This window comes from Mesoplodon mirus, assembly GCF_964341445.2.
Source record: "Mesoplodon mirus genome assembly, chromosome: 14".
Taxonomy (NCBI): Eukaryota; Metazoa; Chordata; class Mammalia; order Artiodactyla; family Ziphiidae; genus Mesoplodon; species Mesoplodon mirus.
The window spans coordinates 12,662,148-12,685,544 of record NC_138990.1 but is presented as its reverse complement, the minus strand read 5'-3'; the positions used below and the strand labels follow the sequence as shown (position 1 = coordinate 12,685,544).

Here is a 23,397-nt window from a genome sequence, read left to right as displayed (position 1 = left end):
AACGCATCTAAGTTAGAAATACCTACATATTTGACTTTATATATATTACATATATATATATACATTTTTTTTTCCAAATGCCAAATGTCCAAGTGTGAAAAGCAGTATTTGACTAAAGCTAGGGCTGAGGCCATAGATTAAACTTTTGAAATATGTGAATAAATCTGAAATATTGTCCCTCAAATTATTACAATTTATTATTAGAAATTTTAGTGATCTGATTTTTAAAATAGGACATTACAGTACAGTAACAATACTTTTCAGCACTGCCTCTTGTTAGGTGCTCCTGTGATTACTGTAATGCACATGACCGTGAATGGAGGGTCATTTTCAACTGAGATTAGTGGAATTCAAGATAGTTGACGGAATTTTTTTCCTCTAACATTTTCTTTTTTATATATTTTTTAACTCTCTGGGGCAAACATGATTGATTATGTTGCACATAACTGGAGTTTTTTTCCTCATGAAATTTTGAGGTAGCAAAGTGAACGTTTTGTTTTTCATTTATCCACCAAAGATATGAATTCCCAAATGGGATTTTTTTTTCTTGAAAGATTTATGGAATTAAATAATTAAAAACTAAACATAGTCTTTAGAAGTTATTTTGTTGAATGATGTGAATATTAGTATGCCAAATAATTGAACAAAGTGAGAATTATGACATAATTTCTATTATTCTACTTTGCATTTTTTATTTAAATTTTTATAATTATTTGTCAGTTCAAAAAGGATATAATATTCTTTCTAAAGTCATCAACTAACTCTTGCAATATTATTTCTCTATTTTTCTGTTTGACTATTTGAAAATTAATTTCTTTTGTACGTAAAATAGCTTTCATAATCATCAGTTGTGACCTTTTTCTCTTGCATTAATAATGTACATTTATACTTCATCTAATTCATACCATGTCAATATATAAAACACACCAGGAGATTCTAGTTCTAAACTGTACCTAAAATACCTTCTTAACTTGGAAATTGAATATTCAGATACTGGCAGTAACTTCACTTGATACGGCCTTTTAATATATGACCTTGTTACACTAAACTAATGACCACACAGTCCCTGATCATGTCACATTCAGGGATACCAGAGCTGGCTTGAAGCAGGCCGAGGCAGAACGCAGAAAGGCACTTTAGTTGGATACTTCAGGCAAAGGCTATTTTGGATTTAAAAAATATATATACTCCCACCACACTCCCCAAATCCTGGAGCCCCAGTTCCTCATAGTTAATCTGGTTATCAGTTAATTTGGGATATTGGACACTTATATACCAAGTATCCTTTTTGGATATTATTGGGTCACAGGCAGTTTTACCCAGCTCATTATAGATTCATTCAACAAGACTTCTTCAACTTTTGTTTTGATATCATGATGCCTAGAAGATTGTTTTCTGGCTTTCAAATTCTAAGGGTATTTTATTTGCTGAGGTTCATTTCTGTTGGATTTCTAGCTTCTCTGGTCAACATCAGAGGACCTAAATCAAAAGGATAAATTGAAAGGGAATGAAAGCAAATGAATTTTAGCTTAGTGAGATAGCAAAGATAGTGAATGAAATATAAAAAAGAATTTTAGGGAGAGGCCTAGTGGTTAGGATTCTGGGCTTTCACTGCCGTGGTCTGGGTTCAGTCGCTTGTCGGGGAACCAAGATTGTGCAAGCCACATGGCGGGGCCAAAAAAAGGAATTTTTTAAATGTAGCCTCAAAAAGAACTATGGCAAGCTAGTTCAGTTTTAATTATGTTATAGTCTCTGCTCATGGCATGAAGGAAGTTTGAGGAATGGTATGGTTTTCCTTCATGATGTTAAACATACAAGTTTAAGGATGTGTTAAAAAAATTTAATTTCATAAATTAATACACAGCAGTACCTATTCTAGCTGGCATTGGATGGGGACAGGGAATTAAGCATTAACAAAGATTTTATCAGAAACCAAATTTGTGAATTTTTTTGAAGGAACTCAAAAAAAAATACATGGCATGCCTTCCTGTCTTACTAAATAGACAGTTACTGACTTAGCTGTTTCTTAGTTACTTAGGATCATCATGAATATGTATTGTCATCATAATCCCTCTGAATACTAGGTATTATACTCCATCTTGTGTCTTGCTGCATCCAGGAGGCTTTGGAAATATGGAAGCTTTCACACAGACTGTCGCTGCTAGGTGTTGCTTAATGATAGGATAAGTAGAAATACCCTCAGGAACAGACTCCAAACTTAGTCTACCCCAGATTCCTTTCTGCTTCTACTTGTTTCAGATAGTTTTTCATTGTTATTCTCTGAAGGAAAACAAGAAAAATTTCCCGTTAGAATCCATGCTCCTTGGATTTATAACCTTTCCCAGTTTCTGTGGAAGTCCCTGTAGTCTAGCATACCCATTTTATTCAAATGCATGTATTTCAAGTAGATCACAAGAAGAAAGGAAACTTGTTGAGGGCTGTCTACTAGGTACAGTGCTAAGTAATTACCTAACTTTATCTCACTTAGTCCTTAATTCTGTGCTGGTAAATTGATTCATTACATTTTGTAGTTGAGGAAACTGAATATTAGAGGTTGAGATCATTTGCTCAAGGTCATGTACCTAGAAGTAGAATTTGAACCCGCATCCTTCTGGCTCTAGAACCTTTCTTCTTCTGCCCTACTATGATTTTTTTTAAGTATTCAGTTTTAACATATCACAAGTTTAAAGCATTAAATAGTCCTTTTAAGAAATCTGTTGTTGGTTACTTTTCTTGTTTAACACTCCTACTTTAATTTCCAGGTTCAGGTGACCTCACTTTGCCAGAGCCCTGGGTCCTCATTAAATAAGAGAGGTTTTTTGGCTCTTTGATTTTGGTTTGGGTCAAAGCCAACTACCTTATTAAGTATTACACATTCTTTTCTGGATGTTGATGCTTAGCCCCATCTTGTTTTAATTGAATGGCAGGCCTTAGTAATAACATAGCAATTTTCGTTTCTTTCAACATTCCTCTCTTTTCTTCCCCTCTCTGACTTTGATGTAGAGAATTTCATTTGGTAGGCGGTTACCTGAACTGCACCCCTTTTTATCAGCTTGCTTGGAACCCTGAAATGAAATAGGGAGACCCATTTTCCAGCTCTCATGATTTGATCAAGTCTTTTTACCTCTTTTTTTAATCTGTTCAATAAAAAAGTTTTCCTTTGAGCACTTAAAAACATACTATTCATTAAAAAGAAAACCCTATAGCATCAGTCCAACTGGTCTACCCTGGTGGCTCTGTTTCCTGACAAACCTTAAAATAACTCCTGTGGAATTGAAGTAACTCACATTTACTCTTTTTTTAATTAATTTTTATTGGAGTATAGCACATTTACTTTACATGTCAGAAATGCAACTTCCAGACTGCAACAGTTTCTCTGTATCATCTCTTAAAATACCACCCAAATCATGTGTTGATGAAGTTTCTTTTCCCCCAAATTTTATTACTTTAAACATACAAAAATGTTGAAAAGATTTTTACAGTAAACACCCTCATGTGCTATCCACCATTTGGTACGATTCTTAATCTCTATATCAGCTACTATTAAGGGGTTTAGCTATTTGCACTTCCTTCCTAAGACCAAACACATGTCGTGAGTATTATAGCAACAGGGTTAAGAAAGATGGGCCTGGGAATCAGACGGCCTAGGCTGGGTTCTAGCTCTGTCGTCTACTAGCAGAGTTAGTTAAGCTTTTTGTCTCCTTTCTTCACCAGTTTAATGGGGATAATAATAGTTACAGTTGACCCTTGAACAACACTGGTTTGAACTGCCTGGGTCCACTTGCACTTGGATTTTTTTTTTTCCAATAGGGAAGACTACGTACTACAGGAACCTGGGTTGGTTGAATCTGCAGATACGGAACCATGATTTTGAGGAACTCTGATATAGAGGGCCGACTATAAATTACATGTGGAGGGTCAGCACCTCTAACCCACGTGCTGTTCAAGGGTCAACTGTATTTCATAGAGTTAACATGAGGGTTAAATGAACTGACCCAACATGCCTGGCAGCCTAGTAAGTGCTCAGTAATTGTTAGCAATCGTATTATATGATGATATAAAAATAATTTTATTTTTTCACTACAAACTTGGATTGAGATGTTATTTTACTTCAGAATTAATATTAGTTTATCATGAACACATTAGGTGGAATTGAAGATAGACAAATAGTGAAATAATTAGATGACAAAAAGTATAGACAAAAAATTGCTGAGGAATGTTTTTAAATTATTTGTTGAAGTCATATATACATAATCCTCTGATGGCCCCAAGCTTCTGAAAGGTTCTGTTCCAGGCAATATTTTGGCCTTTATGGGGAAACAAAGTTCACTTACTACAGCTAAAATGGAATCATTTACACTTTTTGTTTGTTCCTATCTAGATTTGAATGCTTGCAGGACTAAGACAACCTGGTACTGTAGTGAATGGGGACTTGTAATGCTTCTTTAAAAGATAACTTTTAGTTTTATTTGTATTCTCTATTGTTTTTCTCTATTTTGTTGATTTATGTCCTCTTATGTATTATTTTCACTCTTCTTTTCAGTTTACCCATTTCCAAGTGCTTTAGTTGAATGTATAGATCATTTGTTTTTAATCTTTGTTATTCCCTGAAAATGTGTTTAAATAAAAGCATAAATCTCCCTCTAAGGACTCCTTTTCTTTGTTCAAAAGGTTTTTAATTTAATAACTTCATGGTGTACTCTGCACCAAATTTATACTGGGAAGTTCACCAGGAAGTTACATTGCTTGAATTTAGATGTTTCTTTATTATGCTACTGATACATTCATTACTGCATCAGGTAATTATAATGCCTTCTTTGAATAATTTGAGGCTTAAATGATTGGGATTACGTGCTGCTATGATAGAGAAGATTAACATATTATTCATTCATATCCTTACTATTTTTAAGGGAAATCTTGACCCTATTCAAAGGAATGGTCTCAGCAATAATGAGGTGACATTTTAAAGGTATTAATCATGGGAATGTTTGTAATATTCACAGAGGATTGCCTGAAGGATAATAGTCTATTCATTTCTCGATATTAGTAGCTTTCAGCTAATTTTTTTCTTTTTTTTTTTTTTTTTTTTGCCTCAACACTGTTGGAGAAAAAACATTCCTATCAGTAACAGAGTGACTGTATTCGAGTGGAGTGCGTCTAGTATCAGCATTTCCATATCTGTTCCATTCTTCTTTTGGACTCACGTTGGATGGTTGCAGTGGCATCCTGCTTTTCCTGTATCTGTTTTGTCTCTCCTCTAGATCTGTTTTTCACTCTCAATTAAATTTGTATTTCAAAGTGGAGATCTAATTACAATGCCTCCTTTCCTGGAAACACGTCCAGTGTTTTTTCATTTCTCTAGGATAAACTCCAAACATGCCCAAAGCCCTGCATGACCTAGTGCTACCCGTCACTCCAGTATAATTATGAACCAGCTTCTCCCCTTTCCTCTGTGGTCCAGTGATACTGGCCTTGTCTCCGTTCCTGTCTCACTTCTCATACAAAGAAATTTTGCTCATCCTATTTTCTCTGTCTGCCAGAGGCCCTTCCCTACCCCTGTTCTCCTAGGCTAACTCATCATCTCAGTTCATTCATGACTTCCTCAGGGAAAGCCTTCCAGACTTCCCTGACAGATGATTTTTCCCTATTGTATACACTCGTAGCACTTTTACCTCCTTCATATATGGTTGTTATTTTATATTTATTTGTGTGATTCTTTGATGTCTGTCTCCGCCATCACTAGATTGAAAACTTCATGAGAGAAGAAAGACGTGTCTTTTTTGTTTACCATCGTATCCCCAGTTAGACAGTAGTGAATAAATATGTTAAATGAATGGCACTTTTTTTTTTTTTTTTTTTTGCTGGGAGGGCAGAAGATTCTTATAAACATATAGTTTTTGAGAAATGCTGCTCTGGATGTTGTGGTTTTCATCCCTGGATTAAATCAGAACACCAGACAGTTGTATACTTGGACAATATTACTTTGTTTCCTCGTATAATTGCTTCTTCTCAATTGAACTTTGGCATCATGCCCTTGGTTCAAATTGGGGTATGCTGTAAGTGATAAACTGTTGTATGAACACTATTGAAGATAGTGTCCATTGTATCGAGTACTGCCCATTGTATCTGATAATATTTATAAGGACTCAGAGGAGAAATTTCTCTCCCTTCTCACTCCTAGAAACAAAATTGTGCTTCTCTTGAGCAACTGATCTGTTCTTGTCCTAAAAGCACTGTTGTCTTATACCTTATCTTGTTTCCTAAAGCTCAGGGTCAGATTTGCAGCTTACATCTAGAAACTAGTCAGGGATTTCTGGCATGCCGCTATGTAACCTAATCTTATTCTTAGCATTGTTTTAATCTTTATAATTTTAACTGTGATTTATTTACATATTTTATAGTTTGTTCAATAAAAGTCTCTATAAATAGCTTCCAAGGAATAATAGAACTCTATCAGAACCTTAAAAAAAAGGCAAAATTAATCTGTTAATCTGCTTGCTGGCTAAGAAACAATTTCAGTGGGTCTCTCCATGCTGAAAGTGGAAGGAATAAAGAGGAATATAAAATGTTTATTACATATTGGGAGGAATTCGAGGTATTAAGTTCTGATTGGTTCATTTGGGAAATAGAAATTCTTCCTTTTGATTTTTTTCTGCTTCTGTCACAAAAGCACAGGCATTGCTTTATGACGATGTCTGAGGAGGGATATGAAAGTGTCTGTTAGGCTCAAGGACACACAGCACTTTTTTTGTATGCGCATGTTGGGAACTTGGCAGAACTTTAACAGTATCCCCTTGTCCTACTCACATAAACAGCAAGTTAACATGTACACTACGATCTTGTAGGAACTCTGATTAAAGGCCTTGGCTTAACTGAGTCCCTTTGTTTTCCTTCTGTTATAAAAATAAATTTTTGTACCATCTCATGAAATAACAGCTGTGCAGTAGCGTATCTGACTCTGGAGACCAGGTGTTGAAAGAAAAGTAAGAGTAGCCATGACTGTTAAAAGGAGAAACTGGAAGGCACTTGAGAATGATGACCAAAGATTCCTCACTTGACCAGGAGGTCAGATGTTAAGGCTCCTGCTGAGTCCACATTTGATAGCCAAGTTGTCTTTTAGTTTGAGTATAGGTTGGTCAACTTTCCTTATGGAATTATTCCATAAGAAGCAGGAAGTATCAGCCATATTGTATATTTTTTCTTGGCTTGCCAGGAAGAAGTCCAGGGCTATGCTGTTATCTACAACCACTTGGATCAATGACTTTAGTTTGTTGTACTTTTAGGGCTTTACAGTATTATTTATTCTTTCAGTCAATGTTAATAACACATTTTTGATATATTTTTCAAGTTATATGACCCCCTTAGTTGAATATAGAGCCCTAAGGATTCTAGCTTTAAGGGAGTAACAGTTTTTTTTTTTCTCTAGGGAGATCAGTGTCCCTTCTGACACTCCCAGAGAAGCATGGTCTCCCGAAGGAGATAGGAAGGAAATATCTAAAAATGTCTAATTATTACATTGTTATATATACTTTTTATTTATATATGCAAGTTAGGTTTTGATGAAGTAAATATGAGAAAGCATGTTGTTGATTCAGGAAATAAAGATTAGAAGGGTCACACATAGTTTTAAAAACAAAAGAGCAATTACTTGTAACAAAAGTAACAAAGGAATTCTCAGTTATCTCTGGGGTACAGATAACATACATAGAATTAAACAAAATTTGCAGAGGTGGTCATAGGACTATGAAGGCTATTAGGCTAGTTAAAATATATAATTTTGCCCATATATTTGTACAAAATCCCATTCCTGAAGGAATCTGTATTTGGGTTGAGACTTTGACTAAGTTCTAAGACTGGCTTGGGGAGTAAAACAAACCAAGTGAAAATTGCCATGGCTGTAGATAGTCATTTTAAAGGGATAAGCTGAGTTTCTGCAAACCAGTACATTCCAGAGGGTGTAATGTAAGAATGTATTGGGTCAAGGATAAGGATAAAAGTGACTTGAAGGCTGGTAGGTATCCAGATTTTACCACTGGTAATTTGTAAAGACAAACTTTCTCTGAAACAAATGGCGATAAACCATCTAGGATGTAAATGTTCAAGGTCCAGTTTGGGATAAACATAAAAGCACAAAAACTCAAGTTAGGTAGCTCTTTCATGGCCCCAATATGGCCAGCCAGTGTTTTCCTTGAGGGGAAATACCTAGATTTGGAGGTATAAGGTAGGGAGTTAGGTTCAGGCTTAATCAAGAGGATCATACATAAACTGTACAGATTGAGGGAAACAATCAGAGTAGGCATGGGCAAATCCTAGACCCAAGCAAGTTTTTTGTGACACCTGCTTACAGGTTCAGCGAGTAAGATTCAGAGAGTTTATTTCATACATAGACGACAAATTCAATATCAGCATAGGGTCAGCTTCTTGTGTCCCTTGTCCTACAGGATAACACTGAAATCAAAGAGGCCAGAGGATTGTAGGTTATGTGAGTGGTAGGGCACTCTTGTTGCTGAGGAACAGTTTCCATGCTGCAGCTACGCAGTTTTCTCAGCCTGCAGCTGTACACTTAGGAGTGGACAAGGTGGAAAATCTAAGTCCTCAATGGAAGCAAGGAAGGTGGGTGAGAAATTGCCTTATAGCAGCCTCCCACGAAGTAAGGAGGTGGGTGAGAAATAGCCTTGCAGAAGCACCTATCTTTCCATACTTTGGGGGGACCACAGGGCATCTGCTAAGGTTGAGGTCAGCCTGTGGTTGAGCCTTGCCTGTGTGGCCTATGTGGAGACATGTAGGGTTGCCAGGGCGCTGGTACAGAGCAGTTCCCCTACATTATCATCCATGGTAAGGGAGAAATGACAGGATGAATTAGAACAAAGCATGAAAAGTGCTACAAGCAATCATTTTCAAGCATCTAGAAAATTGGTGTTCTCTTGGTTTTAGGATAATCAGTCTACTTCTATAAACTTGTCTACTCTGAAAAATGTCTTTTTTGTAGTGATCATTATCAGCTTATCCCAGGAAGCTTGTGTTCATGAGTAATATCTTTGTAATATCATCCATCAGGAGCACTTGTATAGTCTTTTATTTTATTTTATTTTATTTATTTTTATTTTGCGGTACTCGGGCCTCACACTGTTGTGGCCTCTCCCGTTGCGGAGCACAGGCTCCGGATGTGCAGGCTCAGCAGCCATGGCTCACGGGCGCAGCCACTCCGCGGCATGTGAGATCTTCCCGGACCGGGGCACGAACCCGCGTCCCCTGCATCGGCAGGCGGACTCTCAACCACTGCGCCACCAGGGAAGCCCTATAGTCTTTTATTGAGGCTTTTGTGTTACTTCCAGAAAACTCAGTTTCTGATCTATAGCTTGTAACAGGAGCCTTTAGGCAAGCATAAAGAAAAAGCAGACACTACCTGTGGAGGTAAGACTGAATGGTTCAGGTTAATTTATTTTAATAGCCAACAATATCAAAATGGAGAAAAGTAGAATTCTCTATTGAGGCATATCAATTTGTAAGGATTTAGTGACTAATTACCTCAGAATAAAAACAGTGAGGGCATTGACCAGTTTTGGAGTCTTTAATTTATACTACAGTGTATTATCATTTTCTCTAGTTGTCTCCAGTCTAGATATTTAAATCTAGAGATAAAATCTTTTAAAATTTTATTTTATTATTTTTTAAAATGACAGCTTTATTGAGATAGAATTCACCTTTTAAAGTATACATTTCACTGATTTTTAGGATGTTCCAGAGTTATGCAACTGCTACCACTATCTAATTTTAGAACACTTTCATCACTCCTAAAAAAAACTCTGTACCTATTGACAGTCATCCCCCATTCTTCCCTCTAGTCTAACTGTCTTTATGGATATGCCTGAGAGAAATTCTTTTAAAAATAATTTTGTTTATTAACTGGACGGTTATGTACATGTCTGTGACATGAATATGATTCCTTCTAAAAAGGACATAATCATTCTATTTTTTAAAATATTTATTTATTTATTTATTTATTTTTGGCTGTGTTGGGTCTTCGTTTCTGTGCGAGGGCTTTCTCTAGTTGGGGCAAGCGGGGGCCGCTATTCATCGCAGTGCGCGGGCCTCTCACTATCGCGGCCTCTCTTGTTGCGGAGCACAGGCTCCAGACGCGCAGGCTCAGTAGTTGTGGCTCACGGGCCTAGTTGCTCCATGGCATGTGGGATCCTCCCAGACCAGGGCTCGAACCCATGTCCCCTGCACTGGCAGGCAGGTCCTCAACCACTGCGCCACCAGGGAAGCCCCCTATTTTTACATTAATAAAAAGTCACCCATATATGGTTGACTTAGGAACTTTTATTTTTTATTTATTAAATTTTAAAAAATTATCTTGGGTTTAGTAACCACAACAGCTTTCATAATAGTGTTAATTCAAAATCTAGAGAATGCCAAGCACTCTTAATTACTTCTATTATCTCTTCTATTTTTGATTTTTCACAGAGCTGGATTAGTGTCTGATACATTGGTAGGTGCTCGATTAAGAAAGCTTTATTTTATTTTGGTGACAGAGCTAGAATTAGAATCCAGTTTTCCTCCTACTAAGTCTCCTCTTTCCATTATGCCACACATGCTTTCCATCTGTGCCCAAAGGTGGTGTTTTAAAGCATTGGAAGCAGCTCATAGAAGTGTGGATCATTGTTCTTCATTTCCTTCTACTCTCCTTTTTTTGTAACCAAACATAAATTTACAAATTTAAATGTGTTATTGTATGAATGTTGAAATGATAAAGAGGCTAAAGGAAAAGAAAGAAAAATTTTAAAACTTTCAGTGTTTTATGTTTAATAACAAATATAAATTCCCGTATGTGACAGGTAAAGAATTTAAGTAAAGTAGAACATAATCATGTGCAGCATTTTCAGCTTGAGTACTTTATTTAAATAGCTCTAGTCCAAAAAGCTGATTATGAATTAGTGGTTTTAAGGTATACTTTAAGGAGCTCAAGCTGGAGGAGCATGGTGGTAAAAGAAAGGATGAACACCTGTAGATTTTGTTGTTGTTTGCATTTAGATTTTACATATAGACAGTAAAATGCACAATTCTTAAATGAATTTTTAAGAATTGATGAATTTTTACACACGTGTATATGTAGTAATCACCATACCCATCTATAGAGAGTATTTTAACATCCTAGGAGGCTTCTTAGTACTCCTTTTTTGTCAGCTATAGCCCTCCAAGAGGTAATCGCTGTTCTAACTCACATGACCATAGATTAGTTTTGCCTGTTCTTGAAGTGCATATAAATGGAGTCAGACAATAGTCCCTTGTGTCTGGCTTCTTTTGCTTATGTCTATAACATTCATCGTATTATGTGTAGCAGTACAGTAGTTAATTTTTTTTGGCTTTATAGTATTCCATTATATAAATGAAACACTATTTATCCATTCATCTGTTCCTGGAGATTTGGGTTGTTTACAGTTTTTTACCATCATGACTAAAGCTGTTAAAAAAACTTTCTTATACTTGTCCTTGGGTGAATATATGCACTCATTTTTCTTGGGCCATAGGTATTACAGTGTTATGAAAGCTCAAAACTTTTAAAATTAAAACAGCCAGTATGCTGAACCTGCCTCACATGAAATTTTCAAGTCCATCTAAATAGACATATACCTCTGATTTTATGATGGAAACTGGAGAAAAACAACATGGACTTCACAGTCAATACAGGGTGATATTATGTGCCTGTTCTATAATTGCAAGGGTTATGGATATTTTACATTCAGTCATTCAGTAAAAAGCAGGGCACCGTGCTAGGGGTTAGGAGATACATCTATGAAAGACACAGTCACATACCCCGCTTTCACCAACCAAGAAGCAAGTCATTCAGACATAACGTGTAGAGTGCAGAGATAAAGAAATGAGAATTATTAGGGGAGTGCTTAGGATGGAGCAGCTCACCTAATCCTGAGTAGTCAGTGGAGGCATCTTGTAGGAAGGGACATCTAAACCGGGTCCTAAAGATTGAGTTGGACTTAGCCAAGTGAAGGAGGTGAGAGGGTGGACGTTGAGAGGAGCAGGGCAATGAGAGTTTTTAAGGCAATGTTTAAGGCTTGGGGACTTGAGGAATTGAAGTTAGCTGGTTAATCAGGGACTCAATTATAAAGGACCTTTTGGAGTCAAGGAGTGTTGACATCATCCTCAGGTCAGAAGGGAATCACTGATACTGTCTTTTTTATTATGGAAAACTTCAAACACATATTGATAGAATGGTAGAATGAATCCTCATATACACAGCCCACAGTTTCAGCAATTACCAACTCATGGCCAGTGTTGCTGAGACCACTTCCTTCATCCTCAGTGGATTGTTTGAAGCAAATTTGAGACATCACATCATTATTGAAGATTTTTAGCAGGAGAGTGCTACATGATCAGTTTTGCCTCTTAGAAATCACACATTTCTAGTAATTTAAAAGTATCTTTAAAATGCACATGCCATAGTTTGTGTGCTTCTCATTTGCTTCCAGTCACAAAAGACATTTATCTTTCTGTATCACCATGTAATATTTGTAGTTGTTTGCATTTTTTCAAGCTGTATGGGAACAGGATAAAATTAAAATTATTTTATGTATTTATCTTCCCATGTAGATCAGTTGGTTAATTTGCATTTAAAATACTGTTAGTGAACATTTGGGCTTCTATAACTATAAAAATGTCATAATTAATATAAAGATTTATAGATTTTTGGTTTTACTCTGAATATTTTTTACAGATTCAAGTTGAGGAATTTATTATTCTGCTTTTGTGGTTCAGGTTTCAGTAGGTAGATTACTTATCTACCTATTGAAATTTATCTTCTTATTGAAGTTTACTCTTATGGTGAGAATTAATATATTACATTGCTTTTATTTTAAAGCTATTTATAGCTGTCTACAGGCCACTAATAAGTTAAATTCCTTCCTGTAGTTAGAATGTTTGCTTCCTAAAGTGTTTTAATTTCTTTCTTCCTCCCTTTCTCCCTCCCTCCCTCCCTCTCTGCCTCTTTTTCTTTCTTTCTTCTTTCTTTCTTTCTTTCTTTCTTTCTTTCTTTCTTTCTTTCTTTCTTTCTTTCTTTTTCTTTCTTTCTTTTTTTTAAAGAAGATGTTGGGGGGCTTCCCTGGTGGCACAGTGGTTGAGAGTCCGCCTGCCGATGCAGGGGACGCGGGTTCGTGCCCCGGTCTGGGAAGATCCCACATGCCGCAGAGAGGCTGGGCCCGTGAGCCATGGCCGCTGAGCCTGTGCGTCCGGAGCCTGTGCTCCGCAACGGGAGAGGCCACAACAGTGAGAGGCCCGCGTATCATAAAAAAAAAAAAAAAAAGAAGATGATGTTGGGGGTAGGAGTTTATTAATTAATTTATTTATTTTTGCTGTGTTGGGTCTTCGTTTCTGTGCGAGGGCTTTCTCTAGTTGTGGCAAGCGGGGGCCACTCTTCATCGCGGTGTGCGGGCCTCTCACTATCGCGGCCTCTCTTGTTGCGGAGCGCAGGCTCAGTAGTTGTGGCTCACGGGCCTCGTTGCTCCACGGCATGTGGGATCCTCCCAGACCAGGGCTCGAACCCGTGTCCCCTGCATTAGCAGGCAGATTCTCAACCACTGCGCCACCAGGGAAGCCCCTTTCTTTCTTTCTTTCTTTCTTTCTTTTTTATGGTAGCTTAGTATTTAGATGGTAACTATTGCTGTATTACCTTGGGATAGTATTGCATTCATGCATTCATTCGTTTGCTGAGTGAGAGTCAGTGCTCTTAACTCTAAATCAGAGGTTGGCAAACTATGGCTGCTGAAATTGCTTCTTACATTCTTGAAGGGTGTTGTAAAAAAAGAGAGATTTTGCAACAGAAACCATATGTGACCTGCAAATTTAAAATGTTTACTATCTAGCCCTTTATAGAAAATTGGCCAACCCCTGATCTAAATGAGTACAACTTAAATTCTTGGCTCATGCTTTTTTTTTTCTTTTGGAACTGTTTCTGTAAGATTCTCTTTAGAATTGACATTTGAAAATTAAAATTTTCATTGTCTTTTACAGAGAAGATGGTGAATTAGAAGATGGTGAAATAGATGATGCAGGATTTGAAGAAGCACAAGAACAGGAAGCAAAAGAGGATGAAAAGCAGAAAAATGAGAAAGCCTACAGAAAATCAAGGAAAAAACACAAGAAAGAAAAAGAGAAGAAAAAGTCCAAAAGGAGAAAACGTGAGAAACATAAGGTTAGTTAGAATCTACTTTTTATTCTTTTGGTAAATTTTTATGAAATATAAAACACTGAAAATTATAAAGTATAAATCATTGCCTATTTTCTTATAAAATATATGGATTAGATCTTTTCATGTGCTTAAGAAATTTTCTGAGCATAAAGATTATACGAAATGTTTTAAAGATTTAAAAAATATTCATGAGAACCTTACTGTACAGCACAGGGAACTCTACTAGGTTCTCTGTGGTGACCTAAATGGGAAGGAAATCCAAAAAAGAGGGGACATATGTATACATATGGCTGATTCACTTTGCTTTATAGCAGAAACTAACACAACAGTGTAAAGCAACTCTACTCCAATAAAAAAATGAAATAAAGTAACTTTTAATGCAAATCAGAATAAATCTTTTAAATTGATGGAAGATTGTATGCAAGAATACTGAAAGCTTAAGGAAAGAAAGTTTCATTCTCTACAGATGTAGATTAACAGCACTGGCATTGTCCATCCATTCATTTATTTATTCATTTGTAAGTATTATTGCGTGCTTGCTGTGGAAATCTCTGTGCTATATGCTGGGGGTTATAGTAATGAATGAAATGGTCTCTGCTGTTATAGAGGTTACACTGAAAAGGGAAGGAGAGAGGCAGTAAACAATTGAAAAACAAATGCCATCAAGAGAGCAACTGGGTGCTGGATACAGAATAATGTGGATTGCGGTTGAGAAGAAGGGAAACCTATACTGACAGAGAACTCAGAGAAAAGTTGGCAGCAGTGGTGGCGTAGTTTTTGAAACTCCCTGAATTTCCCCCATAAAAACAGAGCAATTAGAATAGCAAAACCAAAAATTCATTGGCAATATCTACCAAAAAATGAAGTAACAAGTTATCTCCACAAACCTCAAAAATAAAAAAGGATAAGGCCAAACCACAGAGAGCAACAAGACCAGAGCAGGATCAGCAATTGTGTGAAATGAAGCAGAGGAAAGGTAAAAAGAACTTCCAGAAAACAAATTACCAACAGGTATTCATCTCAATGAAGTAGTCCCCAGTGAACATGGAAAGCCTGTCAGCCAAACTGAGAAACAGCAATGGAAACTGAGAGGGGGGCTTTACTAGCTCCCAATTCCCACATGAGTATAAGGTGACCACGTAAAATTGGATGGTGCTAGAATGGTCTGTGCCTGATGAATACTAATCAACTAAATCTCTCCTAGGACAGAGTCCCACCCTGAGGAGAAAACTGCTAGGAGTAGAATCTAAGTTGAGAGGACAAGAATACTAGGGCCAAGGAAAGAAAATGGGGGAAGGGAGCAGGGGTGGCATATCTCAGAAGATACACAGCCATGTTTTTTAATACTTCATGTGCTAACAACAGAAGAAATAACTCTAGAGAGTGAAGCTAGGAAAGTTTTCCTGGCTCATTCCTCCTTTGACACATGAGCAACAAGATTGGACCATGATCACATTCCATATAAGTTATTCTTATTAAAAAAAAGAGGAAAATGGGGAGAATAATATTCTTCCAGAAAGGAAAGAATGCCCACAAAACATGAAAAACTTAACCTAACATTTCAAAATGATTTTTAAAAATTAAGAAAATAATACAGACTATGATCAAACAGCATCAGCAGAACTGGGGGAAAAGGGAATCCTTTGGTCATTTAGGCAAAAAGACCAAGCCACTTATTAAGAAAGGAAAATCAGATTTATAGAAAAAATTTTGATATCAACATTTTATGCCAGAAGATAATGGAGTAACATATTTGAATAAAATGCAAGCCAAGCATTTTATATCCAGCTAAATACCGAACTTCAAATATAAAGTCCTCAGAAAAACTGTATGTAATAGAAGTCAGGAAATGTTATAAGACTTCTCATAGAATCTCCTAGAGCACACGTTCAGATAACCAAAATGGGTGAAAAAGTGAGAGTGATCTACATACACTACATATTAGTCTGTGAAGCTAAGACTAAATGATGGAGATGGGGGGCAGTATATTATGTATCGGAACATGACAGCTGTAAAAAGTGTCAGGGAAAGCAGAAGAATCTATGGTAAGCAGGATAACCTTCATGGTAGTTGTTTAGTTATTAACTGAGAATTTTTAAATATACTTCAAATTATTATCCTGGTAATGAAAGAGAGGAAGTAGAAGAAGAGGTTACTGCCTAATTTCAATATTGGTCCTACTAGGAAACAGATAGTGTGCAAAGGGATAGGGACTAAGGTTATTGGAAAAAGACAACTTGAAAGAAATAACTGAAACAAAAATATAATCTTTCTCATACCAAAAGATATACCTCCCAACAATGCAAAATCCAACTCTAAGCTATGTAAAAGAGAAAGATTTAAAAAGTGGGTAGGGCTTCCCTGGTGGCGCAGTGGTTGAGAGTCCGCCTGCCGATGCAGGGGACGCGGGTTCGTGTCCCGGTCTGGGAGGATCCCACATGCCGCAGAGCAGCTGGGCCCGTGAGCCATGGCCGCTGAGCCTGCGTGTCCAGAGCCTGTGCTCCGCAGCGGGAGAGGCCACAACAGTGAGAGGCCCGCATACCGCAAAAAAAAAAAAAAAAAAGTGAGTAAAACTATGGAAAAGCAATTATACTCCAATAAAGATGTTAAAAAATAAAAAAATGCAAAGTGGGTAAAGCTATACCAGGCAGATGCAAAGAAAGAAAAGGCAGAAATCACAGTGTTGATATATGAAAAAGTCAAATTTAGGTCAAAAAGGCATTGAAAGAAACAAAGAAGGGCATTTTATAATGTTAAGGTTATAATTCACAGTGAAGATTTATTTATTTATTGTTATTAATATTTAATATCCCCTTAAACATCAGTTTTCATAAAGCAGGAACTATAGGAACTATGAGATGAAATAGACAGGAATACAGTAATAATAGGAGATACAGCAGTATACCTCTCTTAACCCAAAGAGATTAATCAAATGGATGAAAAGGTGGTAAGGATATTAAAGAAATATTATAAATATATAGTAAGCTCTGAATCCTGAGAATATATCTTCCTCTCAAGTATACTTGGAATATTCATAAAAACAGACCATGTCATAGGCAACAAAAAAACCTCCAATTAATTTGATGGAGTAGAAATAGTACAAAGAGCAATCTCAAACCACAATGCAATAAAACTAGACATTAATAACAAAGTCAAAAGACAGAAACGCCTTTGAATGCAGACAAAATCTGCCGAATTTCATGAAAATAATAATAGAATTTGACATATGGAAGATAGCTAAAAAATTATCAGAAGAAAAATTATTATAGTATTAAAATCTAGAAAACAGCAAAGTAAGACAGAAACAAAAAGGAAGGGCTTAAGTTATAAGCAGAATTTAACAAATTAGAATGAAAAATCAGTAGTTTTTTTTTTTTGGCTATGCTGCACGGCACGCAGGATCTTAGTTCTCCCATCAGGGGTCGAACCTGTGCCCCCTGCAGCACGGGTTGGCCAAACTAATTAAGAAAAAAAGGAAGCGCAAAAACAAAGTTAGATATTTTGAGGCTAAGAACTTTTAAAACCATCAAGTCCTGGTTCCTTTTTAACAGTTCTTCCTTTAATTCATCTATCTTCCCTCATAGATAGGTACTTTCCACATTTTGCTTGAAAATCTTAACTAGATCACCTAGTTCATTAGACACATTTTCTACTTTCCATATTGCTGAATGTAACAGTGTTGCTAGATTTCTGCCACTGCATAACAAGGATCTCCCTTTCTCCAGTTTTAATAAGATCTCTCTCACTTTCCTTTAAGTCGCCCCAAAGTCTAAAATTTTGCTAACAATCATTCAGGGTGATCTAGGCTTTCACTAGCGCCCTCTTAAAATCATTCCAGTTTCTATCCACGGCCTGGTTCCAAAACCAGTTCTACCTTTTAGATATTTGTACTGGCAGCACCGCATTTCCAGATACCAAAACCCGTATTAGTTAACTATTGCTGTGCAACATGCTACCCCAAACTTAGAAGCTTAAAACAACAAAAGTTTGTCTCCTCGTTTCTGTGGGTCAGGAACGTGGGCACGGCTTCACTTGGTATTCTGACTCAGCGCTTCCTGCGAGGTTGCAATCATCTCCTGACTAAGGCAGGATCCTCTTCCAAGTTCGGGCATGTGGCTCTTGGCAGGCCTCCGTTCCTCACCACGTGGACTCCTTTACATACCACTTCTTCGACCTCGTGCTTTGGCTGGCTTCCTCCACAGCAAGAGAGCAAGAGAGAGCACCCAGGATGAAAGCTACAGTCTTTTTTATAACCTAATCGCTTCTGACAAATCCTGTTTGCTAGAAGCAAGCTTCTACGTCTAGTCCACACTCAAAGGGAGGGGAATGAATCTCCACCTCTTGAGGGTAGGAGTAATAATGAATTTGTGGACAATTATTATTAGAGAAATGCCATTTAATTGATTTTATATTTTGCATTTTCACTTAATAGTACAGATAAACATTTTGTTGTTTCTATAAAATCTTCTAAAATACCATTTTAATTGATTGCTCTGTATTGTATTATACTTTAGTATCATTCTCTTACTATTGGACATGGAGATTTTTTTGTGATAAATCTTGAAGGACAGGTAGGAATTAGCTCGTTGACCAAAGAGACACAGAGAATACAAAAGCAAAAAGTGTGAAAAGGCTGGCATGGTTTGGGGAAGTCACTGAAGTCTCTAAATTCTTTCTGTTACTGTTTGAATATTTAAAGGGGTCACTAAATGGCTATCCTGTTAATTAGTTCTTGACTATGTCTTTTGCCCTCTTTACTCACCACGTTGTGGTGTCATGTTTGTTAAGAGTTCTATAGAAAGCATAATCACTGAGACTTGAACTTTATTTATTTTTAAAACATTTATTTATTTGGCTGGGCCGGGTCTTAGTTGTGGCATGCAGGATCTTCTTTGCAGCATGCGGGATCTTTAGTTGGGGCATGCGGACTTCTTAGTTGGGGCATATGGACTTCTTAGTTGGGGCATGTGGACTTCTTAGTTGGGGCATGCAGACTCTTAGTTGGGGCATGCGGACTTCTTAGTTGGGGCATGCGGACTCCTTAGTTGGGGCATGCGGACTCTTAGTTCCGTCATGAGGGATCTAGTTCCCCAACCAGGGATCGAACCAGGGGCCCCTGCATTGGGAGCATGGAGTCTTACCCACTGGACCACCAGGGAAGTCCCTAGACTTGAACTTTAGTACTTACCAACCAAGTGTATTGAAAGAAATAATCCACCAGTGTATGATAGGTAAAATAGCAAAGGAACACTTTCAAACACTAAACAGATACCAAACAATAACCAAAAAAAAGAAACTCAAAAATTCTGAAATTAAAAAAGTATACTATCCTTTTCACTTAAAAACTTAATAATTTTTAATTACTCTCTACTATTTCCAGCTATTTTTAATGTAGTCCAATTGCTAATTTTGGGTTAATAATTACTTCTTATTACTGTAGGTGAGCCACATACATATTTTTTTATAATAGCCTTCCTAATGACTTCTTAAAGTCTGTGTTCTAGACTCATTTTTGGGGGCTAGGCTGAAGAATCTACTCCCTTAAACAGAATCTTCTCTTCTCTGATGGCTCTTCCTGAATCAGTGCCTTTGTTTGAACTTCTTCTTAAGCAAGCCTTACCCCTTTAGTGTTCTTCAAATGAAAGGTTTTCTTTTGAGCCAGAGCTGACTTCTGTTAGTAACAGAGCAAACTTGGCTTTTAAATGGACAATATTTATTTCAAGTCCTAACCAAAAAGATTAGGTAGTTAAGCTTGAAGCATTTCATAACATAATTATTAAAAGATCTTCATATCACCTATCAAATCAACAAAAGCAGAATTAACAGCACCCCAAAACTAAACCCCAGAACATTTAAGAACAAGGTAGAGGAACACAGTTTGTCTTCTTAAACCAGCATTTAAGAATGGAGTAGAAGAAAACAGATCCTTCTACTGTAAAAGTATCAAGAGGTCAATTTAGTTCAGCACATTTTCACTGAGTTTGTTCTAGTCTTAGATGCTGGGAATGCAAGGATGATAAAATACAGGGGCAGTGTCTTTGTTGATAAGAACTTCAAAAAATTTTTTTAAAGAGTGTGCTCAGGGCTTCCCTGGTGGCACAGTGGTTGAGAGTCCGCCTGCCGATGCAGGGGACACGGGTTCGTGCCCCGGTCCGGGAGGATCCCACATGCCGCGGAGCGGCTAGGCCCGTGAGCCATGGCCGCTGAGCCTGCGCGTCTGGAGCCTGTGCTCCGCAGTGGGAGAGGCCACAGCAGTGAGAGGCCCGCGTACCACAAAAACAAACAAACAAACAAACAAAAAAAGAGGGTGCTCAACCTGGGAAGGTAATTATTTTGGCTAGATGGAGGATATTTGGTGATTTTTTTTTGAAATTGCATTCATACTTGAAAAAGCTTATTCTTGATATTTGTCAATCACTGTCAATTACTTGTGGTTTGCATTTCATCTTTGTTCAATTTTGTGGGTTGGATTTATGTTATATTTATAATTTGGAATGTTTTGATATCTTTTAGATTTAGGGTACTTATGCAATAGATTAAGAACTCTAAAGCTGTTTTAGGTAAAAATAAATTAATTCATACTCTATTCATGTTCTAGGACTCTTTTTGGTGATGAGGAACCAATTTTATTTCCTTTACTTAGGGGCTTCCCTGGTGGTGCAGTGGTTAAGAATCTGCCTGCCAATGCAGGGGACACGGGTTCGAGCCCTGGTCCAGGAAGGTCCCACATGCCCCGGAGTAACTAAGCCCGTGCGCCACAACTACTGAGCCTGTGTTCTAGAGCCCGCGAGCCACAACTTCTGAGCCCGCGTGCCACAGCTACTGAAGCCCGCGTGCCTAGAGCCCATGCTCCACAACAAGAGAAGCCACCGCAGTGAGAAGCCGTGCACTGCAATGAGGAGTAGCCCCCGCTTGCAGCAGCTAAAAGCCCGCGCTCAGCACCAAAGACCCAGCGCAGCCAAAAATTTAAAAAATAAAGATTAACTTAAATTTAAGATCACTTTAGAGCATAGAGGTGCAGTGTTTTCTATTTGAAGTCCTTGGGCCAAAGGGATGATGGGGAAAATGCTGCCATTAAAATCCCTGAGAAAAGAGGAAGATGTACTATTCCTCAGAAAATTTCAGAGAAGTTGGGGTGGAGGTGGTCTTTGGAGCAAGAATTTTCCAGTTAATACTTCAGAACCTACTAGGATAATATAATCTATTGGTTGGCACCTCTGGCTGAAACAAGCTTATCTAGTTACTAGTTAAATTTTCTTCCTTTTGTAAATGTAACATTTTTGGTTTTTCCTTCTTTTAGCATAATTCTCCATCCAGTGATGATAGTTCAGACTACAGCCTTGATTCAGAGGTCGAACATACAGAAAGTTCCCACAGAAAAAGAAGTGGTTTCTACAGGGATTATGACATTCCATTTCCTCAGGTATTGCCTTTATTTTTATTGTCATAAAATATACATAACATAAAATTTACCATTTTAACTATTTCTTTTTCTCTCTCTCTTTTTTTTAAATTGGAGTATAATTGACCTACAACACTGTGTTAGTTCCAGGTGCACAACATAGGATTCAATATTTCTATACATAAAATGATCACCACAATGTTTGGTTACCATCTGTCCCCATACAAAGATATTACATTATTATTAACTGTTTTCCCTATGCTGTACATTTCATCCCTGTGACTCATTTATTTTGCAACTGGAAGTTTGTACCTCTTAATTTCCCTCACCTATTTCATCCCCATTCCCCTCTGGTAACAACTTGTTTGTTCTATCTGTGAATCTGTTCCTGTTTTCTTATGTTTGCTCATTTGTTTTGGTTTTTAGATTCCACATGTAAGAGAAATAATAGTGATATTTATCTTTCTCTATCTGCCTTATTTCACTTTGCATAATGCCAAGTCCATCCTTATTGTCACAAATGGCAAGATTTCATTCTTTTTTATGGCTGAGTAATATTCCATTGTATATATACTGCATATACTGCGTGTGTGTGTGTATATATATATATATATATATATATATATATATATATATATATATGTACTGCATCTTCTTTATCCATTCATCTATTAATGGACACTTAGGTTGCTTCCATATCTTGGCTATTATAAACAATGCAGCAGTGAACATAGGGGTGCATATATCTTTTCAAATTAGTGTTTTTACTTTCTCTGGGAAAATACCCCAAAGTGGAATTGCTGGATATTTGGTAGTTCTATTTTTAATATTTTGAGAAATCTCTGTACTGTTTTCCACAGTGGCTGCACCAATTTACATTCCCACCAACAGCATACAAGTGTTCCCTTTCCTCCACATTTTCACCAACACTTGTTATTTCTTGTCTTTTTGACGATAGCCATTCTGCCAGGTGTGAGGTGATATATCCTTGTGGGTTTGTTTTTTTTAAATTAATTAATTATTTTTGGTTGCATTGGGTCTTTGTTGCCGTGCACTGGCTTTCTCTAGTTGCAGGGAGCGGGGGCTACTCTTCGTTGCGGTGCACGGTGGCTTCTCTTGCTGTGGAGCACAGGCTCTAGGCACATGAGCTTCAGTAGTTGTGGCGCACGGGCTCAGTAGTTGTAGTTCACGGGCTCTAGAGCACAGGCTCAGTAGTTGTGGCGCACAGGCTTAGCTGCTCCGCGGCATGTGGGATCTTCCTGGTCCAGGGCTCAAACCCGTGTCCCCTGCATTGGCAGGCGGGTTCTTAACCACTGCGCCACCAGGGGAGCCCTATCCTTGTGGTTTTGATTTGCATTTCCCTGATGATTAGTGATGCTGAGCATCTTTTCATGTGTCTGTTGGCCATTTGTATGTCTTTGGAAAAATTCACTATTTTCACCATTTTAAGATATACAGTTCAGTGACATTAAATTTATTTACAATGTTGTGCAACCATCACTGTCCATTTCCAGGACTTTTTCATCTTCCTAAACAGAAGCCATGTACCTATCAAGCAATAATACCTAATTTCCCCCTCCCTCCACTCCTGGTAACCACTATTCTACTTTCCATCTCTGTGAATTTGCCTGCTCTAGGTACTTCATATAGGTGGAATCATGCTGTATTTGTCCTTTTATGTCTGGCTTATTTCACTTACCATAAATTTTTCAAGGTTCATCTGTGTTGTAGTACATATCAGAATTTCCTTCCTTTTCAAAGCTGTATAATATTCAATTATATGTATATACCA

General features: G+C 37.4%; 1 protein-coding gene across 1 annotated transcript in view; it reads left to right on the top strand.

The window, feature by feature from the left end:
- The window catches only part of ZC3H6 (zinc finger CCCH-type containing 6), a 54,853-nt gene that overhangs the window by 5,430 nt on the left and 26,026 nt on the right, over positions 1-23,397 (top strand). The window contains exons 2-3 of the mRNA XM_082643077.1: positions 14,026-14,206; positions 21,504-21,626. Coding sequence (XP_082499203.1) covers positions 14,026-14,206; positions 21,504-21,626 — 304 coding nt within the window. The remainder of the gene's footprint in view (positions 1-14,025; positions 14,207-21,503; positions 21,627-23,397) is intronic.